General features: G+C 40.4%; 1 protein-coding gene across 3 annotated transcripts in view; it reads right to left on the bottom strand.

Moving 5' to 3' along the window:
• Positions 1-27172, bottom strand: part of DIP2A (disco interacting protein 2 homolog A) — a 121590-nt gene that overhangs the window by 53565 nt on the left and 40853 nt on the right. For all 3 annotated transcript variants that reach the window (XR_007708440.1, XM_035570655.2, XM_050711382.1), the window contains exons 3-5: positions 15413-15532; positions 9162-9281; positions 234-479 (exon numbers count right to left, since the gene is read on the bottom strand). Coding sequence is in view for 2 of the 3 variants with exons in the window: in XM_035570655.2 (XP_035426548.1) it covers positions 234-479; positions 9162-9281; positions 15413-15532 (486 nt within the window). In the remaining variant the exon portion in view is untranslated. The remainder of the gene's footprint in view (positions 1-233; positions 480-9161; positions 9282-15412; positions 15533-27172) is intronic.

Genomic DNA, 27172 nt, shown 5'->3' with positions numbered 1-27172 from the left:
GATAAATTAAGCATTTTATCAAGAGAATGTGTGTTCAGATCTCGTGAACAACTGGTTTGGTTTAAATTAAAATACACATATATCATGCGTACCTGGTCCTTAAAAACATTTTAAGGCTATTTGTGGATATCTCCTCATGAAGCACAGCATTCATACCTGACTTTTGCATTTAGCTCTGCTTTGGGATTTTAAATTAGATTTTATTGCAACCACACAGGCAGTTCTTTACTGACCTAGCTGGGTGTGTGCCATGAGATCTGCAAGCACAGTGGCAGCAGCGGTGGCAGTAGCAGTATTGGAAGCAGCAGCAGGTTTCCCTCCTGGATGAGATGAGGTGGAGGATGCAGAGGATGAGGTGGACGAGCCCTGAATAACACGGTTAAGCCAGGGCTCTACGTTGGAATGGCTCTGGAACGGAGTGGAGGTGATCCGCCCTTGCCGACGTAACGAGCCCTCATCTTCTGATGCTGACGATGTGTCTGTGATTAAAATAACGATGACAGGCATGTAATGTAGGAATGACCCAACAGACAGGAACATGAAGTTTTTCCATGTTCTTCGCATAGTGTTCTCATGTGCTGCACATGAGATGCGTGTATTAAGCTAATGGTATATTCACATGCACAAATCCTGCTTATTGTCATTTTCAGTGTAATGCAACAACTTCTACATGTTATGACAAGAAAACACATGAAGGAAAGTTTCATTTAACTCCTGTATTTGGAAAGACATAATGCTTGAAAAAATCTTCTACCTAAGGTACCTAGTGTACTTACTAACTATGCTAAGTAAGCATACCACGCTTATGGAATATTTATGTTCTAAACAGATAAAGTGAAATTTCATCCAAACTGAAAAAACATGTTGGGTATTTTTCATGTTTAGATTCTTCTGACTTCTTTTAACTAGTTACTAAAAAAACCCACAGTGCTATAAAGTTCAATGAAAAAGTCATTTCATTAATCTAAGAATAAATAAAGGAACTAAAAAGCATGAATTTTAACCACATAAAGTGATATTAATGTGAGCAATATATAAATGCTTAGTAAAGAATTTTTTCATTGTAGATGTATTTTTTTTGCTGTTAGAAGTCTGATGAAATGTTCCCATTTTAATTACCACCATCCAGTTATTCACAGATTTTTCTAAGTTTCCCTTTTGCATCCAATCTTTCTATATTTATCTACTCAAAAGCAAATAAAAAGGTCTTTATATATTTTTAAATATATATAAAAAAAATCTGTTGACTTTGAGTGAAAAAAAGAAACTTTTTAAGAACTTGATCCTCAACATAGCATCCTCCAATTCCGGTAATCAAAAGTAAGCTCCTAAAACAATGTGTTGCCCATATACTGATAAAGCTCACATCAAGTCAGTTTGTGCAGAGTGGTTTTAAGTCACGCACAATGGTGAGAATAAATTAGAAAAGATACTGCAGGAAGAAGTCAGCACGAGCAAAAAAAACCAAACAAACAACTGATGAAAATGACAAGGTGTCCATTGCTGTACTCCAGAGTCATTTCCAGACACAGAGCTCCTGGGCAACATAGATTGATTACCTCAGAAACTTGCAGCCTTTGCTTTGGCATTTTTCTAAATCTACTGAACACAGAAGATTAAGCAATATATAATTTCATAGCAAAATTTTGTTGAAGCCATACTGAAAATCATTTCCTCATCTTTGGGAACAATTTTCAACCACCAGGTGTTTAACTTCCTGTTTTCAAGAATATGTGTATTTCCAACAGCTCTAGAATAATTGTTCTTAAATAGTGTGAAAACACAAAATTAGTTTAACTTAATGGCCGTTTCAAAGTTAAAATCACAAATCTCTCATTACTTGGCCATCCCTAGTCAAATATGACAAGCTTTGAATAAATATACACAAACAATTGATCTTTGAGAAGATACTGCTGTGGATCACCATTCCTGGGCCTGCGCCTTATATTTCTGTGGACGACAGTTGTAGTTTTTGGCTTCTGACTCCATCTGCCCCTGGAGAGGAGCCAAACCAGCCCATTAGTGCTTGCAACCTTCCCTTTCTTTTAGGCGGAAGGCAAAAATAAACAATTCCAGGAAGATATAACAAAATAGGATTATAGTCAGGTTTGGAAAAAAAAAACACAAAACACATTTGTGGTATATTATCACTTTAGAGTAAGAAACAAAAGTACAGAAAAACACAGGTTTCTCAGAGGATACATATTCTGATGGTGTCCATTACCCAGTTACAAGTTCAACAAAGTCTCTCTAAAATTTCTACACTTTCAGATATCTTATATAAGCAGAGGAAAAAAAAACTTTCAAATGTAAAGAATGTAAAGTATTAACTGAATATGAAATGGAAATACTCATAGTAAAAACTTCCTAATATTAAAACAATTATACCAGAAACAGAAAAGTAGCCAGGTAATATCCGGCTGTGCGACAATCACAGGAGTTAAATCTTGGTTCTCAGTGTGCTGTGGACAGAATACTATCTACTTGGCTTGCAGCTCTTCCTGTCTGGGAGCTTACCCATGATAGCCACAGAAACCACTGCCTTAGAGACCAAACACGTACCAAGACAACATCTCAAGTTCTGATCATGTGAAATGTGTATGGGAAGGATGAGAGACTCAATGAGGCATAAACAATAGCACATCAAAATTTTTGGAAAGACAGACAATAAAAGCACTTCCATTACTACTGGCCAGGGGACTTTGTTTTGAAGTTAACAGCGTAACTAGAACACAATGCTTCCTTCCTGGTGATGGATGGTAACTATATGTAACAATGTTTCAGTTATTAAGTATTAACAATGTCTGATTTTAATTGCATTCATTTCTGCAAATACAAGGATTGTAAGGTAGTGGCTTACTGGCTCAGGTCTACACATCCCCAGTAATGTGAAATGGGAAAAAAAATGTTTTAAACTCAGCATGCTAAATCAACTAGTAAAATTATTTTGAAAGAGATCTGAACTCACAAAAATAAGTAACAACAAAGGCATGTGGAACTCCTGACCCATCATAAGTTCATGGTTATTGCACTATTAAAAAGGATAATTCAGGGTAGGTAGTACAATGCCTCCCATTCAGGTGCAGAGAGCGTGTGGGCTGTGAGCAATGAGACTTCTGAAATCTTTTGCCCAGCTCTCACATTTAGATAAAGCTCTATGCACTCTGGTAACATGACAATGTTTACAGAACATTATCTCCTGAAACCTTTACCAGCAAATACAGGCTGACAGATTTATTTATTTTCAAGAAGACTGACCAGATCCAGCAAGTCTCATAACTTCCTTGCCAGAGTAAAAAACTTTGTTACTACTGCTCGACAGTAAAATTAGATGCTTCAAAGCCAGTTGGGTTCTTTGCAATTTTCTTGCTGAGTTAATTTTGCAAATACACTGTTTGACACTGTTTCCCACAGAAGTCACCTGGGAAAACTGGCTGTTCATGGCTTGGACAGTTCACTGGGTGAAGAACTGGTTGGATGGTCAGGCTCAAAGGCTCACAGTGAACGGGGTTCAATCCAGTTGGTATCTGGTTACCTGTGGCATTTTCCAGGAATCAATGCTGGGGACAGGTTTGTTCAGCATTTTTATCAACAATCTGGATAAGGGGATCAAGTGCACCCTCAGTAAGTTTGCAGATGATACCAAGTTAGGTGGGACTGGTGATCTGCTTGAGGGTAGGAAGGCTTTGCAGAGGGATCTGGATAGGCTGGAGCAATGGGCTGAGCCCAGCTGCAAGACATTCAGCTGCTAAGTGCCAGGACCTGCACTTGGGTCACATCAACTCCATGCAGCAGTGTTGGCTCCGGGGAGACGGGCTGGAAAGCTGCCCAGCAGAAAAGAACCTGGGGGTGCTGGTTGACAGCTGGATGAATGTGAGCCAGCAGCGTGCCCAGGTGGCCAAGAACGCCAATGGCAGCCTGGTCTGCATCAGAAACAGCGTGGCCAGCAGGACTAGGGAAGTGATTGTCCCCTTGTATGCAGCACTGTGAGACCACACTTTAAATGCTGTGTTCAGTTTTGGGCCCCTCACTACAGGAAGGCTACTGAGCTACTGAGTTGCTTGACCTTGTGGAGAGAAGAGCAATGAAGCTGATGAAGGGACTAGGAAAGTGAGGCTTGTGAGGAGTGGATGAGGGAACTGGAAGTATTCAATCTGGAGCAGAGGATGCTGAAGAGAGACCTCAATGCTCTCTACAGCTACCTGAAAGGAGGTTGCAGGGAGGAGGGTGTTGGCAGGGAGGAGGGTGTTGGTCTCTTTTCTCAGGTGAAAAGTGATAGGATGTGAAGAAATAGTCTAGAATTGTGCCAGAGGAGGTTAGATTGGAAGAGTGGTCAAGCAGACCGCACAGTTAGATTAGGAAGAGTGTGGTCAAGCAGTTGAGTACCCATCCTTGGAGCTATTTACGAGACACGTGGATGTGGCACTGAGAGACATGGTTAGTGATGGGGCTCTGCAGATCAGGCTGGTGGTTGGACTAGATGATCTTGAAGGTCTTTTCCAACCTAGATGATTCTGTGATTCTAAAATAAGGCCCATAAAAAGACAATTATTTTTGTCAATTGATGCAGCTGAAGCAACTCCTCGGTATTTTTGAATGGCCTGGTCTCTCATGATACAGTAATACATCTAGTTGTCTTATCTCTTCTAAGGGTATCTCATAACAAGTTATCTTCTCTTATAAGCTGCACAACAGATCCCAGAGACAACACTTTAATCTTCTTTCACAATAATTTGGTTAGGGTTTTTCTGTATCCCACTAAAGCCCAGACTGGCTATTTTTACTTTTGTGCTAACCACTTGGACAGACATGTTAGAAGATGACATTCTATCAGCTCCTGTTTGATTGCATTTTTGCCCCTCCCCCCAAGAAGAAACAGCCAAAACTTCTCTTCTCCTTTAACTGGTAAATCCAGCTGCATTCCTAACCAGGGTACTTCACAGAAGATTATCTATATTCTGTAACCACACTTGACAACAAAGGAGGCTGGAATTTGATATGACTGCAGCTATATAAACGGTTTCTCTTAAGGGAAAATATACAATGTTGAATCTGCTAACCCAAGAGGGGCGAGGCTGCCACAGCTCCATGCCCCAGGTCCAAGCAGCACTGAGGCTCAAGCATGTATTCTCAGTAGACACACATGCAGAGAGCACATGTAGACACCACATGCATGCATACACTGCTGGCCACACAGATAACACACACTGGCAGCACCCACGGCTTCATTCTGCTTCCTTTCCAGGATGACAGAGGCCTCTGACCTGAGTCCCACGCTAGGGGATGGTGCTTGGTTTCTGTCACTCTGATCTCTCTAGTTAGTGGCACCCAGAGCCTCTGGCTGCTGGTCCCAGCACAGTGGCTGGCACTCAGGCTCTCACTCCTGCTGCTGGCACCATGGACACACAGGCCTGAGTGACTTGTGGTCCCACTCATTGATGACACTTGAGTCCACTCACACTGGTCCCTCCAGTTGCTGGCACCCAGGCACACAGTCCCCCAACCCATGGTCCAACTTCAACTGCCAGACCTCAGCCTCTCCCCGCACACTGAACAGGAAGTCCTTCACCCAGAAAAATCAATAGAAATAGATTGTAACAAAGATAGGACAGACAACATTGGTCATGTGCAGGGCATAGCCAGGGAAGCCTACCACTTATACAATTGGCCTTTTTTTTTTTTTTTCTTTTTTAAGTCTCCTTACTCCTTTGTTTTCCCCATACTTGTTTCTCCACAAATCACCCAAATCCATCCTTTCCCCCACTTTTGGTTCCTCACCTAAACGCCTATAATAAATCTTGTGCAATCCTAAAATGCCTTTTCCCTGCATCCCATAATGTGTCCCATACCCCCGGCAGCACATGCCCTCCAAGACCAGAAGGTACTCTTGTACTGACCAGACTTGATAGGTTTCATGTCTGGACAACAGGGCCAAGGCTCTCCAGGGACAGTCCTGGAGGGGCCTGGAGAGGGTGAACCCTTCCTCTGAATACTTGATTTGGGTTTTCGTTGTCACTGTTCTCTGTTCTCTTGTGGGCTAGTGAAGGTGGATCTGTGATGTGCTGATGACTTCTGGGATGGGCCTGGGAGTAGCTGGGGCAAGGTGTTGTTCGGGCTCCCCAACCTACCACTGTTGTCTGTACTCCTTCGAAGGTGTGCAGATGAGCACTGATCACATAACCTCACAGCTTCTCCACATTATATACAGGGAAGCTATCACATTTTTTACCTAGATTCTCTCAAGCCCCCAGGATTTCGATTCTTTAATACAGCACACAAACCTAAGATGGAGCAGGTAGGAACACTGTCAGAGCTGCTCCAAATCTGTCCTGAAGGAATCCAAAAAAGAAATACTTGGGTTTTCTTCAAAAAACTGCCAGGAGATTCTAGTTTAAATGCTAAGGGAGACAGGGAAGTCTAGCTGTCATCCCACTCCCTTATCTCTCCCAACAGAGCTTCTGGATGCCAGCTATTTTTTGTATACTGAATCACAGAATCATCTAGGTTGGAAGAGACCTCCAAGATCACCTAGTCCAACCTCTGTCCTAACACTAACAAGTCCTCCACTAAACCATATCACTAAGCTCAACACCTAAACGTCTTTTAAAGACCTCCAGGGATGGCGACTCAACCACTTCCCTGGGCAGTCCATTCCAATGCCTAACAACCCTTTCAGTAAAGAAGTTTTTCCTAATATCCAACCTAAACCTCCCCTGGCACAACTTTATCACATTCCCCCTCGTCCTGTCACCAGGCACATGGGAGAATAGACCAACCCCCACCTCACTACAGCCTCCTTTAAGGTACCTATAGAGAGCGATAAGGTCACGCCTGAGCTTCCGCTTTTCCAGGCTGAACAAGCCCAGCTCCCTCAGCCGCTCCTCGTAAGACTTGTTCTCCAGACCCCTCACCAGCTTGGTCGCCCTTCTCTGGACTCGCTCGAGCACCTCCATGTCCTTCCTGTAGCGAGGGGCCCAAAACTGAACACAGTACTCGAGGTACTCGCGGCCTCACCAGAGCCGAGTACAGGGGGACAATCACTTCCCTAGCCCTGCTGGCCACGCTGCTTCTTATACAAGCCAGGATGCTGTTGGCCTTCTTGGCCACCTGAGCACACTGCTGGCTCATATTCAGCCGACTATCAACCAATACTCCCAGGTCCTTCTCTGCCAGGCAGCTTTCCAACCACTCATCTCTCAGCCTGTAGCCCTGCTTGGGGTTGTTGTGCCCCAGGTGCAGGACCCGGCACTTGGCCTTGTTGAACTTCATACAGTTGGCCTCAGCCCATCGGTCCAGCCTATCCAGATCCTCCTGCAGAGCCTTCCTATCCTCGAGCAGATCGACACATACACCTAACTTGGTGTTGTCTGCAAACTTACTGAGGGTGCACTCGATCCCCACATGCAGATCATCTATAAAGATATTAAAGAGAACTGGCCCCAGTACTGAGCCCTAGGGGACTCCACTAGTGACTGGCCTCCAACTGGATTTAACTCCATTCACCAGGACTCTTTGGGCCCAGCTATCCAGCCAGTTTTTAACCCAACTTTTAACCCTGTCTGCCCCGGAGCCGATCACCTCGGCGAGTGGCTACAAAATGGTGGCAATGCCCGATTTGAAAGGCCTGCCGCTGCTGGCTCTGCCTATGTCTCATCAGCCTCCCTCGCGAGGGCTGCTGGGTCCTGGCAGCTCCCTCAGCTGCCTCAAGTGGCCTTGATGCCGGGAAAAAAAGCCCCACCCGTCTCGATCCCCCATTCCGCTGCAGAACACATCTGCCCCAGAGCCGATCGCCTCGGCGAGGAAATCTTAGGCAGAATAACAGCATGTTCTTTTCTTATCGTGATACACCTCACTCCAAACACAGTGATGTGGCAAACACGAATGACAGAAGGACAGAGTGAAGCAGCACAAATGCACTACTGATTGTAACATCGGAATTTATTTTGGACAGTAAGACTTAATATTGCTTTCAAAAGCTATAAACAGAAATTTTACAGCCTCTCTCCTGAAGCTTCAATATACAGATAGTCACTATAATTGAATTTTCTCCAAGATTTCACTTTATGCAATTCACAATAACCTTCATATATACATAAACAGCCTGTACACAAGAAAACTCAATAGCATGATAACCGCCCTACTGCACTAATTGTCCTTATGGGCATCCAAATATACAAGAAGTAGAATAATCTAATCAAGAAGTGTGATACCTTAACCTATCTTAAAGGGAAATTGTAAGGGGGAAGACAGATCCGATTTAAGACTATAGAAGATACTTATTATTTTTTTAACTAATGAAATAACCAAAGACACCCCCACCCAAAACAAACAAACAAAAAAAATACAACAACTGAGAAACTAGCAAAGAAAATTGGAACTTCCTGTAAATGACAGACAGAAGAAATAGAGCCCAGGAAGCAACAGAGCAGCACAGCGGATCTGCTCTTTTACAGGACTAAGAAATAGAATTGATAGAGAAGGGCACTAGAGGTCAGCGTGCTTCTACTCTAGGGGCATATTAGAAATGGCAAGAGCACATCATTCACAGCTTAAGAGCTAAGCTCTTCTTTGTATACAATACTGGACCCAAAATACTTGGCTTGCTAGCAAGATGTATCTGGAGAAAGATTTGCTTAACCTCTAGAGAATTCATTCTGAGGCAATAGGAAGATTATCGTTTTTCCTAAAAAATTTAAGGAAACATCCTGACCTAAACAATCTGAACAATTATAGCATATGACATTGAATGGCTTAAATGGCTCACAATTGAAACAATCTGATGAGTGTTCTGCAAGCTAATGGACCCTGGTATATCTTTTCTAATTCTTAAGAAAAAGAATCTTATGCAACATGAAATAAGGTACTTAGAACTCTGACATACTTGCCAAGATTCTCTCTTTCCATGTAAGACTATGTAAGAGAAGGGACAGGGCAACTGCTCACACTCTCTTGTAGCTTTCAAGAGTATCTTTATTAGCTACAGCATCTCTAGATGAAACACTAAAAACTTTGTGGAAAGACATCAAAGAACAAATCCAGGCAACACGTGGTTATCAGCAAATACAGCTATGAATATGGAAAAAGTTCACTGCAACTTGCTCTTTTATGTTTTGATAACAAGTTTACCTGGCAACATTTAAATACATTAACTCGATAGATACCTGGAGGTGTGTATGTTTCTACTGAAGAGTGCACAAGAACAGACCGTCTCTTGGAAGGCATGGGCATTTTTCTCTCTTTGTATTTCGCAAGAGCTGCTTGTACTGCTTCAGTATGGACATCTACATAGAAAACAAACAAAAAGGTTAAGAGTAATTAAGTTCAATCATAATTTCTTTCTAAAAACATAGAAAGCATGAATGTCATCCTTTACAGCTCAAATACAAAACATGAATTGCACATTAGGGCCCTTAATGCTTTTGTCCTATATTTAGTCCAACTGCTTACCTCACGAAGAGCAACAGGTTTTCAATCTCAAAGGAAGAAGCATTTCTTGGAGAGCAGAAAGGTCCAAAGTTGAATTCCAGTAATGTGGTTTTGAACTCAAAGCTATGACAAGTTTATCAGTTGCCTGATAACCTTCAAGGGTGTTCAGTAGGACTGAACAAATACACTTGGCACCCACTCCACTCAAATGCAGTTCAGAAGCAATTCATTAGAGACTCAAGGGAGAATATAAGGAGGTCGAATCAACATATTTTCATCATGAAGTCAGCTTAAAAAGGCTTTGCTAGTATCATTAGAAAGAACACCCTGACAACCGGTATTGAAGTTACAGAACACCTAACACATTAATTCTCAGTGCTCATTTATTTTTAATTTTTGGTAAATTCCAATGCATATACAGTAAATTGTTATTTTTAAGCCATAAACAAAGAGTTTAGTAAAAAGGAATTAGTGTTCAATCAAGACTATACTGCAGATAAAAAATAATGTATTCAAGTAATTCTAAATTGTCTTCAATAGATTTTTCTCTTTAACATAGCTTTTGACATCATCATTTAAACACATAAAGCTTAGGTAAAAAAAATATCATGAGAAGTGAACAGATGTCAAGGAGAAATGAGACAGACCAAAAATATACTGACTTATGAACTAAAATTTAAACTCATGAAAAATAGATAAAATGGATATGCACCAACATGTACTGATGAAGGGCCAAAAAGCAAGTACTGTGGTAGGATAAAAGCATGACCATGTTTCACATGGAAGATGCTGTACAAGAATCATAGAATCATTTAAGTTGGAAAAGACCTCTAAGATCATCAAGTCTAACTGTTACCCTAGCACTGCCAACTCTACCAAAAATCCATGTCCCTAAGTTCAGTTTTGAAAAATATATAAAAATGCATTCTTGTATTAAGAGGTCATCTAAGGCTGAAAATATGTAACAGGAGATTGATAGACATATGCAAGGTATGAAACCCAGAGGCATGTGACAAATACACTTACACAATGTACATTAAAAGAAATGTCCTCTCTCTGTCCTGTACCTAGAGCAATTAACCTTAATGCCAACTACAGGTTGTCAGCCACAGCTCTGTATTTTAGGGTCCGTTTAAAAAAACAAACAAACAAAACAAAACAACAAATAATATTCATTGAGCTATAGCTCTTCAGTTCTACTACAGAACAGCAACAGAACAAAGTTACTGAAGTCTGTGCTGATTTTGTTTCTAAGCAGTACAAAAAGTACCGAAGAAAACTTGCACCTTCTCACTTCCTTAGCAGCATTACCAGACACAAGCCTTTGTCATGCTCACCTGTGATACATCCATCCATATTTAAAGGACTGTGTTATGAAAAGGATCCCAGAGTTTTAAAAAGTACTCCTAAATTAAGGGATACATAATTTACTCTGTTTACAATTATTACAAACAACAGCTCAAGTTTAGTATAGTAGCTGTAAATTCCATGCATGTTCGACCCTGTAGATACAACAACAATCTGCATGTTATTTCATTCATGATGCATGAATCCTAAACCTTGCTTCATGGTAATATATGACCAGTAATGATTTGACAGAAAATCTGTCTTTAGACAAACGCAGAGCTAGAAGGCATGTTAAAAATCATAAGAACTGATTTCTGGTACTAGTCCTGGCAACTTCTTTGGTCCTTGAGCATGAGGTTCTTCCCAGATACTTTCAAATAAGCCAATCAATTCCAATTAACTCTAACAAAGCAAGAGATAGCTAAAGGACAGGTAATCAGTATATATTTTAATGAAAATTGGAATAGTTTCAAGCATCAGGCCTCTAACAATGGCTGCTGCAAACTACTAGTGTCCCATCTGACTGCATGCCCGTGACAAGGATTGCCAAAAAAAGAAAAAAGAATATTTTCAGGATGTATCTTAATTATAGTATGACATTCAGAGAACACTGGGATTAACTTTTGAACTGTAAGTAGCACTGTGTATAGACTAGAGAGGTTATACCAGCTAACCGACCCATTGGGAAACCATGCAAACTAATAACTGGGTTTTATTGATAATTTGACACTTGTGTAAGCAGCCATGAACTCACCGTTGCATCCCTTACACTTCTTGGTGGAACTGGTTTTCTCTTTCATTAAAAACTTCCACTGGAAGTTCTTTAGTTTGTTGTATTTTCTACTGGAATTTTGCATTTACTACTGAAATGTTGCTTCCCACAATAAGAAAGCAAGTATGACTGGCAAGGCTGATAGAGAAGAGAGGACTGTTGTAGGAACAAGCTCTGTCACATGACACGAAATACAGTATTTTCCACACTGCTATACAGGTGTCACACTTGCACACTGAACAGACTTGTTTATCAGCTGGAATAGACACATCCTTGTAGCCTATTTCAGGTAAGTTGGGAGAACAGGCTGTATACTGCAGCAGTACATTCAACAGGGCATTAGCAGTAAAGACCCAGCTGTTAGAGGCTGAAGAACAGTTGCTAGAAAAAAGTGAAAGAGTGGAAAGAGAAAGCATAGGTGCTGGGAAAGCATCTTCAAACACCCTAAGGGCTCACCAGCTAACTCACGTCTTCTTAGCCAAAACCAGACCGAAGTGGGGGCTAAAGCAAGAGGAGGAACAGGAGTCTTCACTAGGAATTGCACATCCTCATGGTAGAACTACCAGCAGCAACAGCAATATAGTGGCTTAAAGTGTCCTCTGAATTGTGGAATACAAGGTACTAAGTGCTTATCAGCCTGCACAAATGCCTGCAAAGTCTCTGCTTTTCTCACCTTTTCTACCACACTGTTGTCATTCAACAGAATGCAAATCTAGTTAAAGCACTGTAATGTTAACTGCTGTTCTGGGAACACTTAGGTAATTTATTAGCCTACAGTATTTTTTGACCATATTTTCACTGTTGCAAATTTTTGGGTAATATTTACTGCTTTAAGACAAAAAAATCTGTGGATGATAAAACTTAGTTAACTTAAATAGAAGACAATTCCAGAAAACTATAAAAAAATCTGCTTGCAGCTAGTAAGTGGCAGATTAATTGCACAAAAAGGCATAATTGTCTTGCTTGCTTATTTAAAATAATTTATGTTGATGGCTCTAAAGTACTATAATTGCTCCAGAAAGAGATCCTGTTCTATAAAAAATTGCATTCCAACCTCATCAGCTACCCTTGCAAAGGACACAGCAGAGCTGAAAGATGCAAGGGGGAGAAGATATAAATAGAAGACTAGAAGGAAATAAAAAAAAAGAAAAAGAAACAAGATTCTCCCCCCCTCAAGTCTACAGAACACATACGGCACGTAATTGATGGAAGAAGCAGTAGTGTCCAAAATTATTGCTTATCTTCCACAACATTTAACATAGAATCATAGAATGGCTTGGATTGAAAGGGACCTTAAAGATCATCCATTTTCAACCCCTCTTCTCCGGGCTGGGTTGCCAACCACTGGAGCAGGCTGCCCAGAGCCACATCCAGCCTGGCCTTGAATGCCTCCAGGGATGGGGCACCCACAACCTCCCTGGGCAACCTGTTCCAGTGCCTCACCACTTTCTGAGTGAAAAGCTTCCTCCTAATATCTAACCTAAATCTCCTGTCTTAGTTTAAAACCAGTCCCCCTTGTCCTATCACTATCAACACATGTAAACAGGCGTTTCCCCTCCTGTTTACATGCTCCCTTCAAGTACTGGAAGGCCGCAATGAGGTCTCCCTAGAGCCCTCTCTTCTCCAAGCTAAACGAGCCCAGTTCCCTCAACCTTTCTTCACAGGAGAGGTGCTCCAGCCCTCTGATCATCTTAGTGGCCCTCCTCTAGACCCGTTCCAAGAGCTCCACATCCTTCTTGTGCTGGGGGCCCCAGGCCTGCACACAGTATTCCAGGTGGGGTCTCACAAGAGCAGAGTAGAGGGGGACAATCACCTCCCTCTCCCTGCTGGCCACCCCTTTTTTAATGCAGCCCAGGACATAGTTGGCCTTCCGGGTTGCAAGCGTGCTCTGCTGGCTCATGTCCAGCTTCTCGTCCAGCAGGACCCCCAAGTCCTTCTCCGCAGGGCTGCTCTCAACTTCTTCTCCCAATCTAGATAAATACCTGGGATTGCCCCAGCCCAAGTGCAACATCTTGCACTTGGCCTTGTTGAACCTCATTAGGTTCTCATGGGCCCACTTCTCCAGCCTGTCCAGGTCCCTCTGGATGGCATCCCTTCCCTCTATTGTATCGACTGCACCGCTCAGCTTGGTGTCATCTGCAAACTTGCTAGGCTGTAGACCAACAAGGCAGAGTTGTACGGATTTACTGAAAGTTGATTTAAAGAAATTTAAATCACCAAGACCATAGAAATATTAACTCTAGGAAAAGATGAAGCATTGATAGACTAATATTTAAGAGGTACATTTATAAGCAAATATGCTAGTTGAACTTGTTTAATATCCACCTACTACTTACTACATGTCTTGCATTGTACGATTAAAGAGACCAATGCTAAACTTGCCCCAAACAATACCAGTAATATGGCAGGGCTGTTTAGTTGCTTTTTATTTGTTTGCTTTAAAGTATCCTTGGTGCAAATTAAGTAAGACATCTGAGGCTCTAAGACAGGAAAAGTAGCCATGTAGAAAACATTGCTCTAGAACCTCTTAGCTCTCCTGGCTAATGGCTTCCAAGTATTCCCTGTTGTAATTGTGCTCTTCTTGCAAATTTTGATGTTGTTAAACTAACAGAAATAAGTGCTACTTAAATGAATTACTTTCTATCAGATTCATGACTCAGATTGTAATTTACTTGGAAACTCTTTTTTTCACAAAGTAACTTGGAAATCATGGCTGCAATTCAACCACTCAATCTACTTTTTCAGTATATATTCAACAGATTCTACTGTTGAAGATACATTTGAAATGCAAAAATATATTTCAATGACTACTTTGTACACTAATCAAATTCTCCTTTTGTTAATTTTAATACTACGTAATCTTCACTGAAATCCAGAAGTTTCTTTGTGCAGCTGACTATATACATCTTTCCAAGGAATCCATGTATGTTCCTCAGAATATTTAAGGATCCCATTCATCCTTCAATTATTCATAAAGAACCCATGTAGACATATCAACTCCATTTCTGGAGCAAGGTTTTAAATGTCAGCAATGTAAATATGATCCAATAAGCTACCGTGATGAAGCAATTGCAACGCAAGGTGACCCAAGATCAACTGGGTCACATGTACCAATATGGTACATATCATTACTTGCACTCCTCATACCCAAATCCAAGACATATAATTTCCATTGCAAGCAAAAGCAAAAATTCCAGTTAGAAGTCCAAAGGTATTTAGCAGAGAAAAGCTTCCAAACACCTGCCTTTTCTCACTATTGTGACAAGGAATTTCACAGGGAAACTGTATTGTAACCACCTGAAAAGTAACAATGGATACAGGATGTGATGATGACATTGGTATTTTCACATAATTTTCCAAAACAGGTTTGTCACAGTGGTGTCCATTTAAAACTGATGTAGAGTATCCATTGTGACATTTCCCTTTTTTGTGCACTTGTTTCAAACCAGGAAATATTTGAAAGTGAGCTACAGCAAATACTCAAATCCGATAGCCTTCCTTTAAAAAACATCCCAGCCAACCAAGCAAAATTAAACCCACAGCCCACATATTATATTCTGGTAAACATTTAAGTAACTGTATTAGAGACCGGAAACCCAATCAACAAACAAGAGAAAAGTGTTAAGCATGGTGTAAATTCACAATAATAAAAAAGTCACAAAGCATGGATGCAATTTCTTCCTCTCCTAGTACTTCTTTCATTCCGGATTTGAACAAAAACTCTTGTGTGTAGAAACACATAAAGCTACTTGAAAAATACTCATTAGATCTTTCCTTCCATCTTCTTCTTTAGGCATACATACTACTGTACTGGTAATCTTTTTCTAGTTAAGACACCTGGTGTTTTAGCTACTTATCTTTACTTACCAGATCGGAAGCGCTCATCCCTTGAGTTAGTAGAACGTGATTTCTGCTGTTTAGACACAGCAGCAGTAGCTTGCGAGGTGCCTGGCACTCTGTTCTCTGCTTGCAGGGATGGATCCACACCTGAAATATAGTTTTCCTTCAATACAAATTCAGGTTCTCACATAAAATATGTGCTCCTCACGTTTAACATTTTCTACCAGCCTTGACACCTACTTACAAATTGTACTGGAGCCCAAAGTCTGTACCTTTAAAAATCTAATTTTCCATCTACATTTAAAATTCTTTAAACTAAAACCAAATCTGCTCTCAGAGGGTGGTGAAACACTGTACCAGGTTGCTCAGAGAGGCTGTGGATGATCCATCCCTGGAGGTGTTCAAGACCAGGTTAAATGAGGCCCTGAGCAACCTGATCTAGTGGTTGGCAACCCTGCCCAGAGCAGGGGCGTTGAAACTATTTGATCTTTGAGGTCCCTTCCAACCCAAGCCATTCTATGTTTCTGTGATTAGCATTTCACCCAGAACATAAAAAATAAATAAACAAAAAATCAACAACAACAAAAAATCCTTTGCTCATTTCAGTTTACTATCATTTGCAATTAGGTGTTTTGTATCTCAAAACCTTTCAGGTGGTGGGGGCAAGGGGCAGGGAGAAGAGGGAACCTATTCTCCCCCAACTCACCTTGAGACAACAAGCAACATGCTACAAATATGGTTACAATTATACATCATACTTGGGGATACTGAAAATAACAATTACACTGCTCTACCTTTTCGATATAACTTGAACCATTCTGTCAAATTCATTTAAACTTTAAAAACAAGACTGCTAAATTAAGCAAAAACTAGAATGTGCATGTCTGCTTAATCTATACCCATTTAATGGAATAATACCAGAAGAATCACATTTTACAAGAACTCTACAACTCTCTAATAAACACCTCACAGATATTAAGGGCAGAACTATTCTGTCACCTTCAGCTGTCTAAGAAACAACTCCTCTAATCTAGATTGGCTACTCAGTACAAGAACACAGATCTTTCCACCCCCATAAAAGGTACACAAAATAAAAAGAACCAAACTGCTCTCTAGTTGTCTTCTCCACACCTGCCTAGAATAGGACTCTATGGGCTGCCCAGGGAAGTGGTTGAGTCACCATCCCTGGAGGTCTTTAAAAGACGTTTAGATGTACAGCTTAGTGATATGGTTTAGTGGAGGACTTGTTAGTGTTAGGTCAGACGTTGGACTAGGTGATCTTGAAGGTCTCTTCCAACCTAAATGATTCTGTGATTCTGTGACTCTAGGTGGATAACCCAGAGCAGCCCTCTAGGCTGGCTGAATTTCAGAACGGTGAATCTCAGCTTTATATTCTAGCATAGGAGAAATCAGAAATCAAAGAGGTAGACAGTAACAAATATATATTCCCTATTACTCCCCATCCACCCAAATAAGGAGACATGCTACTGGCTCTTGGTGCATCTGCAGGGACTACACAAGTATGAATTAGAACGAGGAACTTGCAATTTTATCATGTCTTATATATCTACACACAAGTACAAAACCAAGAACTGAATCCCCTGCAGGTGTTCTGGAGATGCATGTCACACTGAAAGCACTGAGACACCAGAAAGAACATAAAGGAACAAAGAAGTAATGTAGCTTGTGCTGTTTTAAGACTGGTGAATGACAGCAGCCTTCAGAAGTGCAACAGCCACTACAGAACATGTAGAACATACATAGCATTACAGTGCAGTAGGAATGTCTTTTTTTTTTTGTGCCAACCTATCATCAATTTATGATCAATGTGGCTATTTGAATTAGTGTTGCATTCATAAGCAAACTTTCCTTAAATCATGAAGATCTGTTCCACCAAGTTTACTATCTTTCTAGCCCTTGTACCATACAGGGCTGAGTACTACCTGTCATTTTGATCTCTGCTTCCCTTGAATAGCTTCTGCCCTCCTGCCTGCTCTCAGTCTTGCTAGAACTAGAAACAGTATTTTCAAAATGCAGCTGTTTACAGATAGTGGCTTTCACTGAAGATGACACTTCAGAAGAATCGCTGCCAGCTTCTTTGGAAGTAAAGGTGTTACTTTAAAAAGTAAGAAAAGATTCCTCTTTCTCTCTGGGGGTTTCTGTTCCGTCCCCTTTCCCGTAAATGTGTACCAAAAAAGAAATCAGCAATCATTAATAAATCTAGCAATTATCAGAGATTTTTATCAAGATCTTTCAGTAAGACCTGGCCTTTACATTTGAGGTATAAATTTTCAAACAGTATATACCAGTTCTGTTTCAGCTGATCAAAAGTAACTTTCAAATACTCTCTTTAAATATAATATCCTCAGGAAAAGTGTTTTGTCGCCTTCCTGACTGAAGCAGTTGCTATACAACAGTTTTCTTAGGTACCTGCTAAGACCACAAGGTAAATGCAGCCTGTAACACTTTCCCCATCCCAACCTGCAGCTAACAGGCAAAACCTCCAGATGTTGGGAAAAAGAATAAAAATGTATGAGTCTCAGTAATGGAAAAGGAAGTAACATAAAATAAACCACACTTATCTAAGTTTTTAGAAGTTAATCCAGCTCCAGAGAAATGCTTGTCTTTTACAATTTACTACTGAAACCAAATAAATTAACCTAATGGAGTTTTCCCACTCTCTAAAAGCAAAACTTTTAAAGTAGATGACAGACTAACATCAACCACTCTGACAACAGGGGAAATAACATGGACCAGTAAAGAAACTGAAGTGTTCCAAAGGAAAACAGCTGAACATGGAGCCGAGTAAGGACACAGCTACTACCCAATACTACCCAACATAAAGGGCTAATGTTCCCTGAAACACTTTAGCAGATTGATTCTACAAACGGAATTGATTCAATTCATCTAATACTCAAAGAGTGGTTAAAACACATAAGAACTGCATTTTAATTTTCATTTGAACAAAAAGTTTTACATAACCACAAGTCAGCAGTCCAGTGAGGTTTGTTGCTCTACAAACAACTTCATATTTCATAAAAAAGATTGAGGCCAGTCACCACCTAAAATCCTGAGCCAAGACAAGAACAGATGCCAACAGATAACATGATAATGAAGGTGGTGAAAAGGAGGAGAACAAAGAGCAGCAGCTAAACTGGAAGTCTCCCTAAAATAGACTGCTCATTTATGAAACATTCAAAAAACAGTAATTATTCATTAGTAAAGTTCCTACCCAACAATGTGCTTAGTTTTGGGTGATCTTATCAAGGGACATAGGGTGAAGTAGGCAACAAAAGAGGGGGAGAATGATTGTGTGCCATTTTTTTCCGTCAAAGGTAGGTTAATTGTTAGTGGGGGAAGAGGCTAATGTCCTACTCAAAACCCCTTGCTTTTTAGCAGTCCTATAGTTCAGTACCTAACATTCCCCGCTTGCTTCTCTCCCCAGACACCATAGATCCCATCAACCACTGTTTCAGACTTCTGCAGCTGTACATATTGCATACACATAATCAAGTAACTAGAGCCTTGGAGTCAGGACCCATCAGACCACAAACCAGCCCCTTTCTCACTCTGTGGTACTGGCAAAACTGCCCAGCACTATCTGAGAACAATGGCACTGCTGCATGTGGTACGAGGCTTTTGTCTTTGAAAAGCATGAGGCTTCAGATGGAACGATGAACTAACAGGAATAACCCATCAACACCTGACAAGCTGTATGTGTAATGCTCCTGAGCCATATGCTACCTGAGCAATGATAAACGCTGCTGGGGGGGAAAGGGGGAGGGGGGGGCTGTCAGGGATGAGAAGGGACCTCAAATAAACACAAGAGAATGAACAAAGCTTACCAACTCCAAAACATGAGACCTCTCCTCCTCCAATACTTAAAAAACAGATTTTTGTGGATCAGCATTAGGACAATTGTACTGTGATGAAGTGACCAATAAACCTCAGAAGTTCCCTTTAAATTAAGATGGTGCTCAAAATCAGTGGCACGGTTGGAAACCATGACTTTTTCTTCAGCTTAAATCTGTTTTTTTTTTTTTTTTTTTTTTTTTCCCTTTCTCCTTTTTTTTCTCCCACAACTACATGCCAGAAAAATCCTGTTTCACAAGCTTGGTGAATTTGTTAATTTATTCTGGTTCTGTGCAAATCACAACCTTAAACCTTCAGCAAAAGCAGCTAGATAATTAGGCCAACTCCCTCTATTCACATTGAAGATCTTTACAAACAAAACATTTTAAGAGATACAAATTAATGAAACATGATCCACTATCACTGTAGTTTGTCTGTTTTTAACTTAGCCAAAACTAGCAAAAATAAAATGCCATCTTAATGAGGCCACTAGGTATACACTTATTCCAATTAACTGAACGATTTGATTCTATAGGAAGAGATTAAAGTTACTATTTGAATTAGAATTGTTTTTCCATCTACTAACACTGAAGAATCAAAAGATAACCATGACATTTGTAGCAATTTTATTTCATACAAGCAAAAATTATTTTACTGTAACAGCACTGAACAATTTACAGTTGAACAAAGACACTTGGCTAGCATTGCTCAGGAAGATGCCTAGCTAAACACATCTGTAATCAGATATGCAGAGAGAAAAATTTCAAAAACAAGGCATCAGTAGATATCTCTCATTCAGGTTACAGAGTTTGAGTTTGTGAGCTTTTTGGGGTTAAGTGCTGTTTTTTTTTTTTAAAATGTTTGAACAGAATCTCAGCACAATGTAGAAATACCTCACCTGAAATTGCACAGAATAGTGAATAGCAACATGAATACACTTTTTTTTTCCTGCACTTTCTCTGAAGTTCTTATCAGTAGGAAAGTCACATTCTTCAATATATTAATTTCTGAATAAAACAAATGTTGAAGTAATATTTCCATAAATACTGTCTAAAAAGTACACTTGCCTTCACAGAGCCATAGGACAACAAGGATTTGAAGGGACCTCTGGAGGTCATTTCATCTAAACCCTCTGTTCAGGCACAGGCACCTATATAGCTAGTTGCTCTGGACCATCTACCCCAGACTGCCATAAATATCAACTAACAGATGGCGTTGATGGAACAAGTACAACTTATATTCTTAATGTTCACAGAAGCATAGGATATCCCAAGTTGGATCCCACAAAGATCAGAGTCCAAATCCTGGCTCCACACAGGACTACCTAAAAATTAAACCATATGTCTGAGAGTTGTCCAAACGATTCGTGAACTCCTGCAGGCACGCTGATCTTATAAGACTAGTATTTTACTAATGCTAGAGATAAGTGTTTTGCAAACTATTTTGTATGTTAACAAATATAGCTACAAACAAGTTTTTCATACTTAGCCCCATAACTAGTATGTTATGCCTGCACACATCAAAAAAAAACCCAAACAACATCATCTAACCACAGCATACTGCAATGAAGAGAGAAGACTCAGGTTTGAAAGTAAGAAAATTTGTGATTCAGAGACATGCAGATTCCACTTTAAGAAAAATGAGCAACATATTTTACTGCAAGAAATATGACCATGTAGTATATGAAAACATGTTGCTCAATCCTAAGAAAGCTGGGAAGAAAAAAATTCAAGCAAAGCAAAAGTTTAAGTGTCATAACCTACTCTAGCTTCATTCTGTAAAGACTAACATTTGAGTAAAGAACATATTACCAACTAAAAACTCCTGTTTAATAGTTGATCCTGAAAAGTCGCCCATTTTTGATTCAAAAAGCTTTATTCTTCATATCTAACAAAAGCACCGACTTTATTGCCAGAGGACTTTCCTGGGCAACCTTTTTGGGCAACCTACCTGCACAGCAACTGCCCTATCACATTTTTCATTTCATCTGCATAAGACATGATGTCTTAACATCAAACTCAACATTTTAAAACACTTTTCAACATCTCAGCAAACTCTTATTTGAAACAGCTATTAAACACTCAAATCTAATTATCTTTGCAGAAACACTGATATTGAAATTCATCTCCCCAAAGTAATTTCAGTTCTAAATTGATAGAATACTCTTGAAAGATTCAACTTTTCAAAGTTTCAAAGGTAAATTGAAAAGTAAAGCCAAAGCAGTTTAAATAGCATGGCAACAAATCACTCATCTTGGTTTTCCTTGCATTGCCACACTCTTATACATCACGTTTCCAACCATCCACTATCTACAGAATATGATGTAGCACATTAAAGAGCTTTGCAGAGAGGACAAGGGAAGAGGAGGCTGAAGCTTTAGGTTCTTTGTATGCTATTATACTGTTTTGCTGCTGTTGAACTGGCTCTGTAACTTAGAAAGTAACAAGACCAACATGTTCAAAGCACTGAAAGACAGGGAAAGGTGTATGACGAGGCAGAAAATAAAACAAGGGTAGGAAACAGCTGGTCAGGCTCTAGGCCAACCTCTCAGTCCTGCTCCAGTCTCCTCTCTGCTGTCCCCTCTGCACCTGGCTCTGCTCAGAGACTGGCTGGCTATCCAGTCTGCGGCATACTCCTTTCCTTACTGCCTCTGGCACCCCCAGGCCAGCCTGTTGCTGCTACTCTTCAGTGCATCCCCTGCTCTCCTGTCCTGGTTTCCACCCCACTTCTCTGTGGATCCAAGACCTACAGAACTTCACTTGGTGCTCACACCAGGATCCGATCACACTAAGGGAGGTTTTTGCCAAGGAGAGCAGCACTTCTTCGTTTCCTCTCTACTTTTGCCAGCCCTACAGGAGCAGGAGTTTCAGGAGTTTCCCAGTTAAGAAACAGGTCACCTATAAGAATAGGTAAGGTCTTTCCTGACAGGGTTCTCAGCCCTTTGATAACATAAGCAAGGAGCAAGGGCAGGGCCAAGTGTGCTGGAAATACTCTCACCTTCCCCATTAATATGCTACTCTACAGCATTTGACCATTTGCTCCTGATTACGTCAAAAGGCTCAGGCCAAGTTTGCACTGCTGCTAAATCCTAAACTAAATATTCTATAGCAGAAACATCCATACAGAATATACCACCCTTAAAAAACATGATTACTAAGCTCTGTGCTATGTAGGCGGACTTAGCCATCAGGTACTTAGGTGGCAACCATCAACTTATTACCAAATGAACCATGGAAAAAGATGAATTGCTTGGACTTGACTCCTGAATTTGATTACTTGAGAACTACCTGGAGGACTGATTTCTCTGTGTTTTGTTTTGTTTGTTTCTTTTCATATTCAGAGAGTGAAATTGCAAACATTTTGTTTCTTCCATTGGCAGGGAACTCGAAAACATTTTCTGTACCTAGACAGATACAGCTAGACTGGTGGTAGGATAAAAAAAAATCTATGAAAATTTGATTTACCACAGTAAAAAGTCAATCCAATAGCCCAATTTCCACATTCAACTCCCAAAACAACGTAGTAGGATATTTGACCATAAAGGTTTACCACTGCATTACTAAAATCACTTAATTAAAAAGGCAAACGAGCAGTAATCTCTTGCTATTTTCAGAAACTGTTAACAGTCAAGCTATGAACAGCTTCTTCAACTAGCCCACCTGATCACATTTAGTTTTCATATATTTCATTTTAACTAATTATACTAAGATCAAATTAACCTATTAAGGTCTGGACATAATTTGATCATAGCTGTTATGCCTGAAATACAAAATAGCAGTTTTTAATTCAGTAGCATCAAGAAAGACAACTGCATTTTTTGTTTTGTCCATAAAGAAATTATGTATGCTATCACAGACTCCAAAGCACGAGAGCAAACTGCACATTCCTTCAACAAGGAGCTAGAGAACAAAGTGTTGTAAGGTTTGTGAATCTAGACCCATTCTAATAGAATTACTAGGCTGAAAACAACAACAAGCAGAAACACAAATAAATCACAGCTATGTAGAAAGAGCATGTATCCTTGCTATCAGCAGAAACATTTTTCAGAGACCTTTTTTTTTTCAGAAAGTTCCAATTACTGCAGTCTTAAACCTAGTTTCCTACATTAGCTATGTCTTAATCTCAGTATACCATGCTCTTCCACTCAGCACAGCTAACAATGTGCACTCATCGTTTATCAAGCTGCCAAAACTCTTATAGTGTAAGAAATAAGTCCTTTATTTTCTAGACTTCATATGATCATTAGCCAAAACCAAGGTCCTTTAACCTTGTAGATACCCACTGCAAGAATAACTTTTTCCTTCAGTATAAATTCTTCAAATCACACAGAAGGCCTGCTTCTTTATCAAACATGAAGAACCTGGTTCTTCAGAGAAGCCTGAGCCCCAGGCTTTCAGAAAAGGTTTAAAAGATAGCACATATCAGCCTTGTCAGTAACAGCAGACGCAATGATTACCTGCCCAGCATGTGAGCATGCACACTGCAGTTGGCCAATGGCCCACAGTCTTAAGATCCAGTTCACCAAAAAAAAAAAAAAAAAAAAAAAAAAAAAAAAAAAAAAAAAGAGAGAAAAGAGGTTCAACAAGATCAAGATCACAAAGAAATCCTACTTCCATATTAGCAGTCCTAATGGAGGAAGGAATTTTCCATGTGAGAAGGCAGCAACCTAATGAAGAGGAATGTTTCCATAAATGTGTCTGCCCTATCAGACAGACAGATACTTTTGAATTGATAGATATCTCTCTGGGGGCAAGAATCCCACTGAAAAAGGAAACTACTGTGTTAGGTGTTTCTACTGTGAACCACCTATGAAGATTTCTGACAGTATCAGGATTTTACGGTTGCTTTCCCTGCTCAGACACTACCAAAGAATTAGTCAGAATATAGTTACTAACACTAGGTTTAAGCAATTAGGAAAACTCTAAACGAGCTCGAAAAGTTGGCTGGTATTCCTATCCAGAGGCTTGCTTATGAAAAGTCCTTTGTCAAACCTCTCAGCTGCTAAACTAATATGCAACTAATTCCTATTTGCCATTACCACACCCTTCTGCAAACATTTTAAGGAGTTTTGCAATATGATTCTTTGGGGCAGCCATCCAACTTACATAACCTGTTTCACATTGAGGAATAAACTCTTTCCCTAATCTCCCTGTAAATAAATCCTCCCCCATCTTTTGACTATGCCTTGGTGCCAAAGTAGTTGTACTGGGGTCTGGCTGGGATGGAGTTAATTTTCCCTGCAGTTGCTCATAAAGTGTTGTGCTCTGCACTTGTAGCTAGAACTGCATTGGTATCACCTCCCTGCACCCCCCCGGCAGCTGACCTAAACCAACCAAAGGGATATTCCATGCCATATGATGTCACACTCTGCAAGAAAAGGGGGAAAAGGGGAAGCTCTTGTTATAAAGACATCTGTCCTCCCAAGCAACCGCTATGCATATTGAGGCCCAGGTTCCCAGGACATGGCCAATCATTGCTCATTGATGGGAAGTATATAATTTTTTTCCTCTGTGCTTCTGCACAGCCTTTGCTTGTTTTTTCCCCTCTTCCTTTTCCCTTTAATTAAATTATCCTTATCTCAATCCATGAGCCCTTTTATTTTTTTCTTTCCAGCATACTTTCTTCTCCCCCTCTTCTGAGGAGGAGGGGGAGTGATAGAGCGCTTGAGGTGAAGTTTAACCACCCAGCAAGGTAAAACCACCACAGTAGCTCATTTGTTTTCAAGAATACCTAAATGAGAAAAAAGGGGTAACACTTAAGATTTTGGGATTTTAAATAACCAAAACCAAAGAAAGCCATAAATGGTAAATCTGGAGCAGAGGAAAACTGCAAAGCAAATCATATCAAAATTTGTGCAGAAAAATCTTTTATTAGAACCAGTAATAGTTGGGAAGAATTAGACAAGTAGAAGAAGAAAAAAATATTTCAGTTTTATCACAAAATCCCTTTTTTCACTTTTACCAGACTTACCAGCTAGCAGAATACTTATCTCCTTAAAGAAACCTTGATGGTAGAATTCCCTTTTATTATATGGCTAGCAAGTGATACTCCCACTAGCAATATTCGCACTCACTATACTCTAAATCTACTCTCCTTTAGTTTAAAAACTGCTACCCCTTGCCCTATCACTACACACCCTGGTAAAGCACCTCTTCCCATCTTTCCTGTAGGCTTCCTTTAGTTACTGTAAGGCCACAGTAAGTTCTCCCCAGAACCTTCTCTTCTCCAGGCTGAACAACCCCAACTCTCTCAGCCTCTCTTTGTAGGAGAGGTGCTCCAGCCTTCTGGTCACCCATCTTCATGGCTTTCCTCTGGACTCACTCTAATAGATCCATGTCTCTCTTGTATTGGAAACACCAGACCTGAGTGCAGTACCCTGCGGAGGTCTCACAAGAGTGGAGTAGAGGGGGAAAATCGCCTGCCTTGACTTGCTGGCCATGCTTCTTTTGATGCAGCCTGAGATATGATTGGCTTTGTTGGCTCATTTCTTATTGTACCAGATTCGTTTCTATACCTACCAAGAGACATGACGCCTTGGTGATACTTGAAGCATACTAGTTCACAATGGAAAACATCCATATTGTAAAAGTTCTCTTCACTAGGTGTCTAATCAATAACACAAACAGATATCCTTCAAGAGATGCATGTACTTTTTACAAGAAGTCAGTTCTCTAACTACAAAAGACCCTCTAGATTTGTCAGTCCATCCATTATTCTAGTTAATTCACTGTAAAAATATTTGAAAGAACTGATATACAGAGGGCCAGGTAATACTTTATTAGACAATTGACATGACTGAAGTAAACAAACTTCCAAGACCTTCAAGCTGAAGACCAAAGGCTGGCATCTCAGAAACAGCAGCTTCATCACAGTTTATGAAGAAACGATCCAATATGTTCTACTAATCCAAACATATTCATAAAGTTGAAAAGTTAACTTTACATCAAGAACATTTATATATTAGATCAGACATGCACTACCCCCTCAGCACTAAAAAAGCTAACAGGAACACACTGTTATGCATTGTGGCTGATTACAACCAAGTAGCTGACCCAGAACAAATCTTTTATTGGATATTTCAATGCAGATCCACTACTGACTGCAAAAATATGGTCTCAAAATGTAGCAATTACCTGTAGTCAATAAAGGTCTTTTTTGTCATCTCAGGATTTGACGGCAATATATATATATATATATTTTATATATATATATTTTTTTTAAATCTCATTTCTTCTGCTTTGGCATGGAATTCTTTTTGAGTTATAATAAAACACCAATTCCTAAGAGGCTCTTAAGGTTCCTTAAGAGAGCATCTGATTATTTTTTTTTTAAATCAACAGACCTATCCTCAAGAAAACCTAAAGACAAAGTTGGTGGTCAAGTGCAAGTTTTATACATCTTCAGTCTGCAGTGCAAGGGCAACTACCAACAGGACTTGTGTTCCAGTTCCTTTACCAGCTTCATAGCCCTCCTCTGGACACTTTCCAGGGCCTCGATGTCCTTCTTGTAGTGAGGGGCCCAAAACTGAACACAGCACTCAAGGTGCGGCCTCACCAGAGCTGAGTACAAAGGGATGATCACCTCCCTGGTCCTGCTGGCTGCACTATTCCTGATACAAGCCAGGGTGCTGTTGGCCTTCTTGGCCACCTGGGCACACTGCCGGCTCGTGTTCAGGAGAGCATCAGTCAGCACCCTCAGGTCCTTTACCTCTGCACAGCTTTTGAGCCGCTCTGCCCCAAGCCTGTAGTGCTGCATGGGGCTGTTGTGGCCAAAGTGCAGGACTCAGCACTTAGCCATGTTGAACCTCACCCCGTTGGCCTCTGCCCATCGACCCATCCTGTCCAGTTCCCTCTGTGGGGCCTTCCTACCCTCCGGCAGATCAACACTTCCCCCCAACTTGGTGTCGTCTGCAAACTTCCTGAGGGTGCACTCAAT

This window comes from Cygnus atratus, chromosome 6, assembly GCF_013377495.2.
Source record: "Cygnus atratus isolate AKBS03 ecotype Queensland, Australia chromosome 6, CAtr_DNAZoo_HiC_assembly, whole genome shotgun sequence".
NCBI classification, from domain to species: Eukaryota; Metazoa; Chordata; class Aves; order Anseriformes; family Anatidae; genus Cygnus; species Cygnus atratus.
This window is presented reverse-complemented; position numbering and strand designations above follow the sequence as displayed.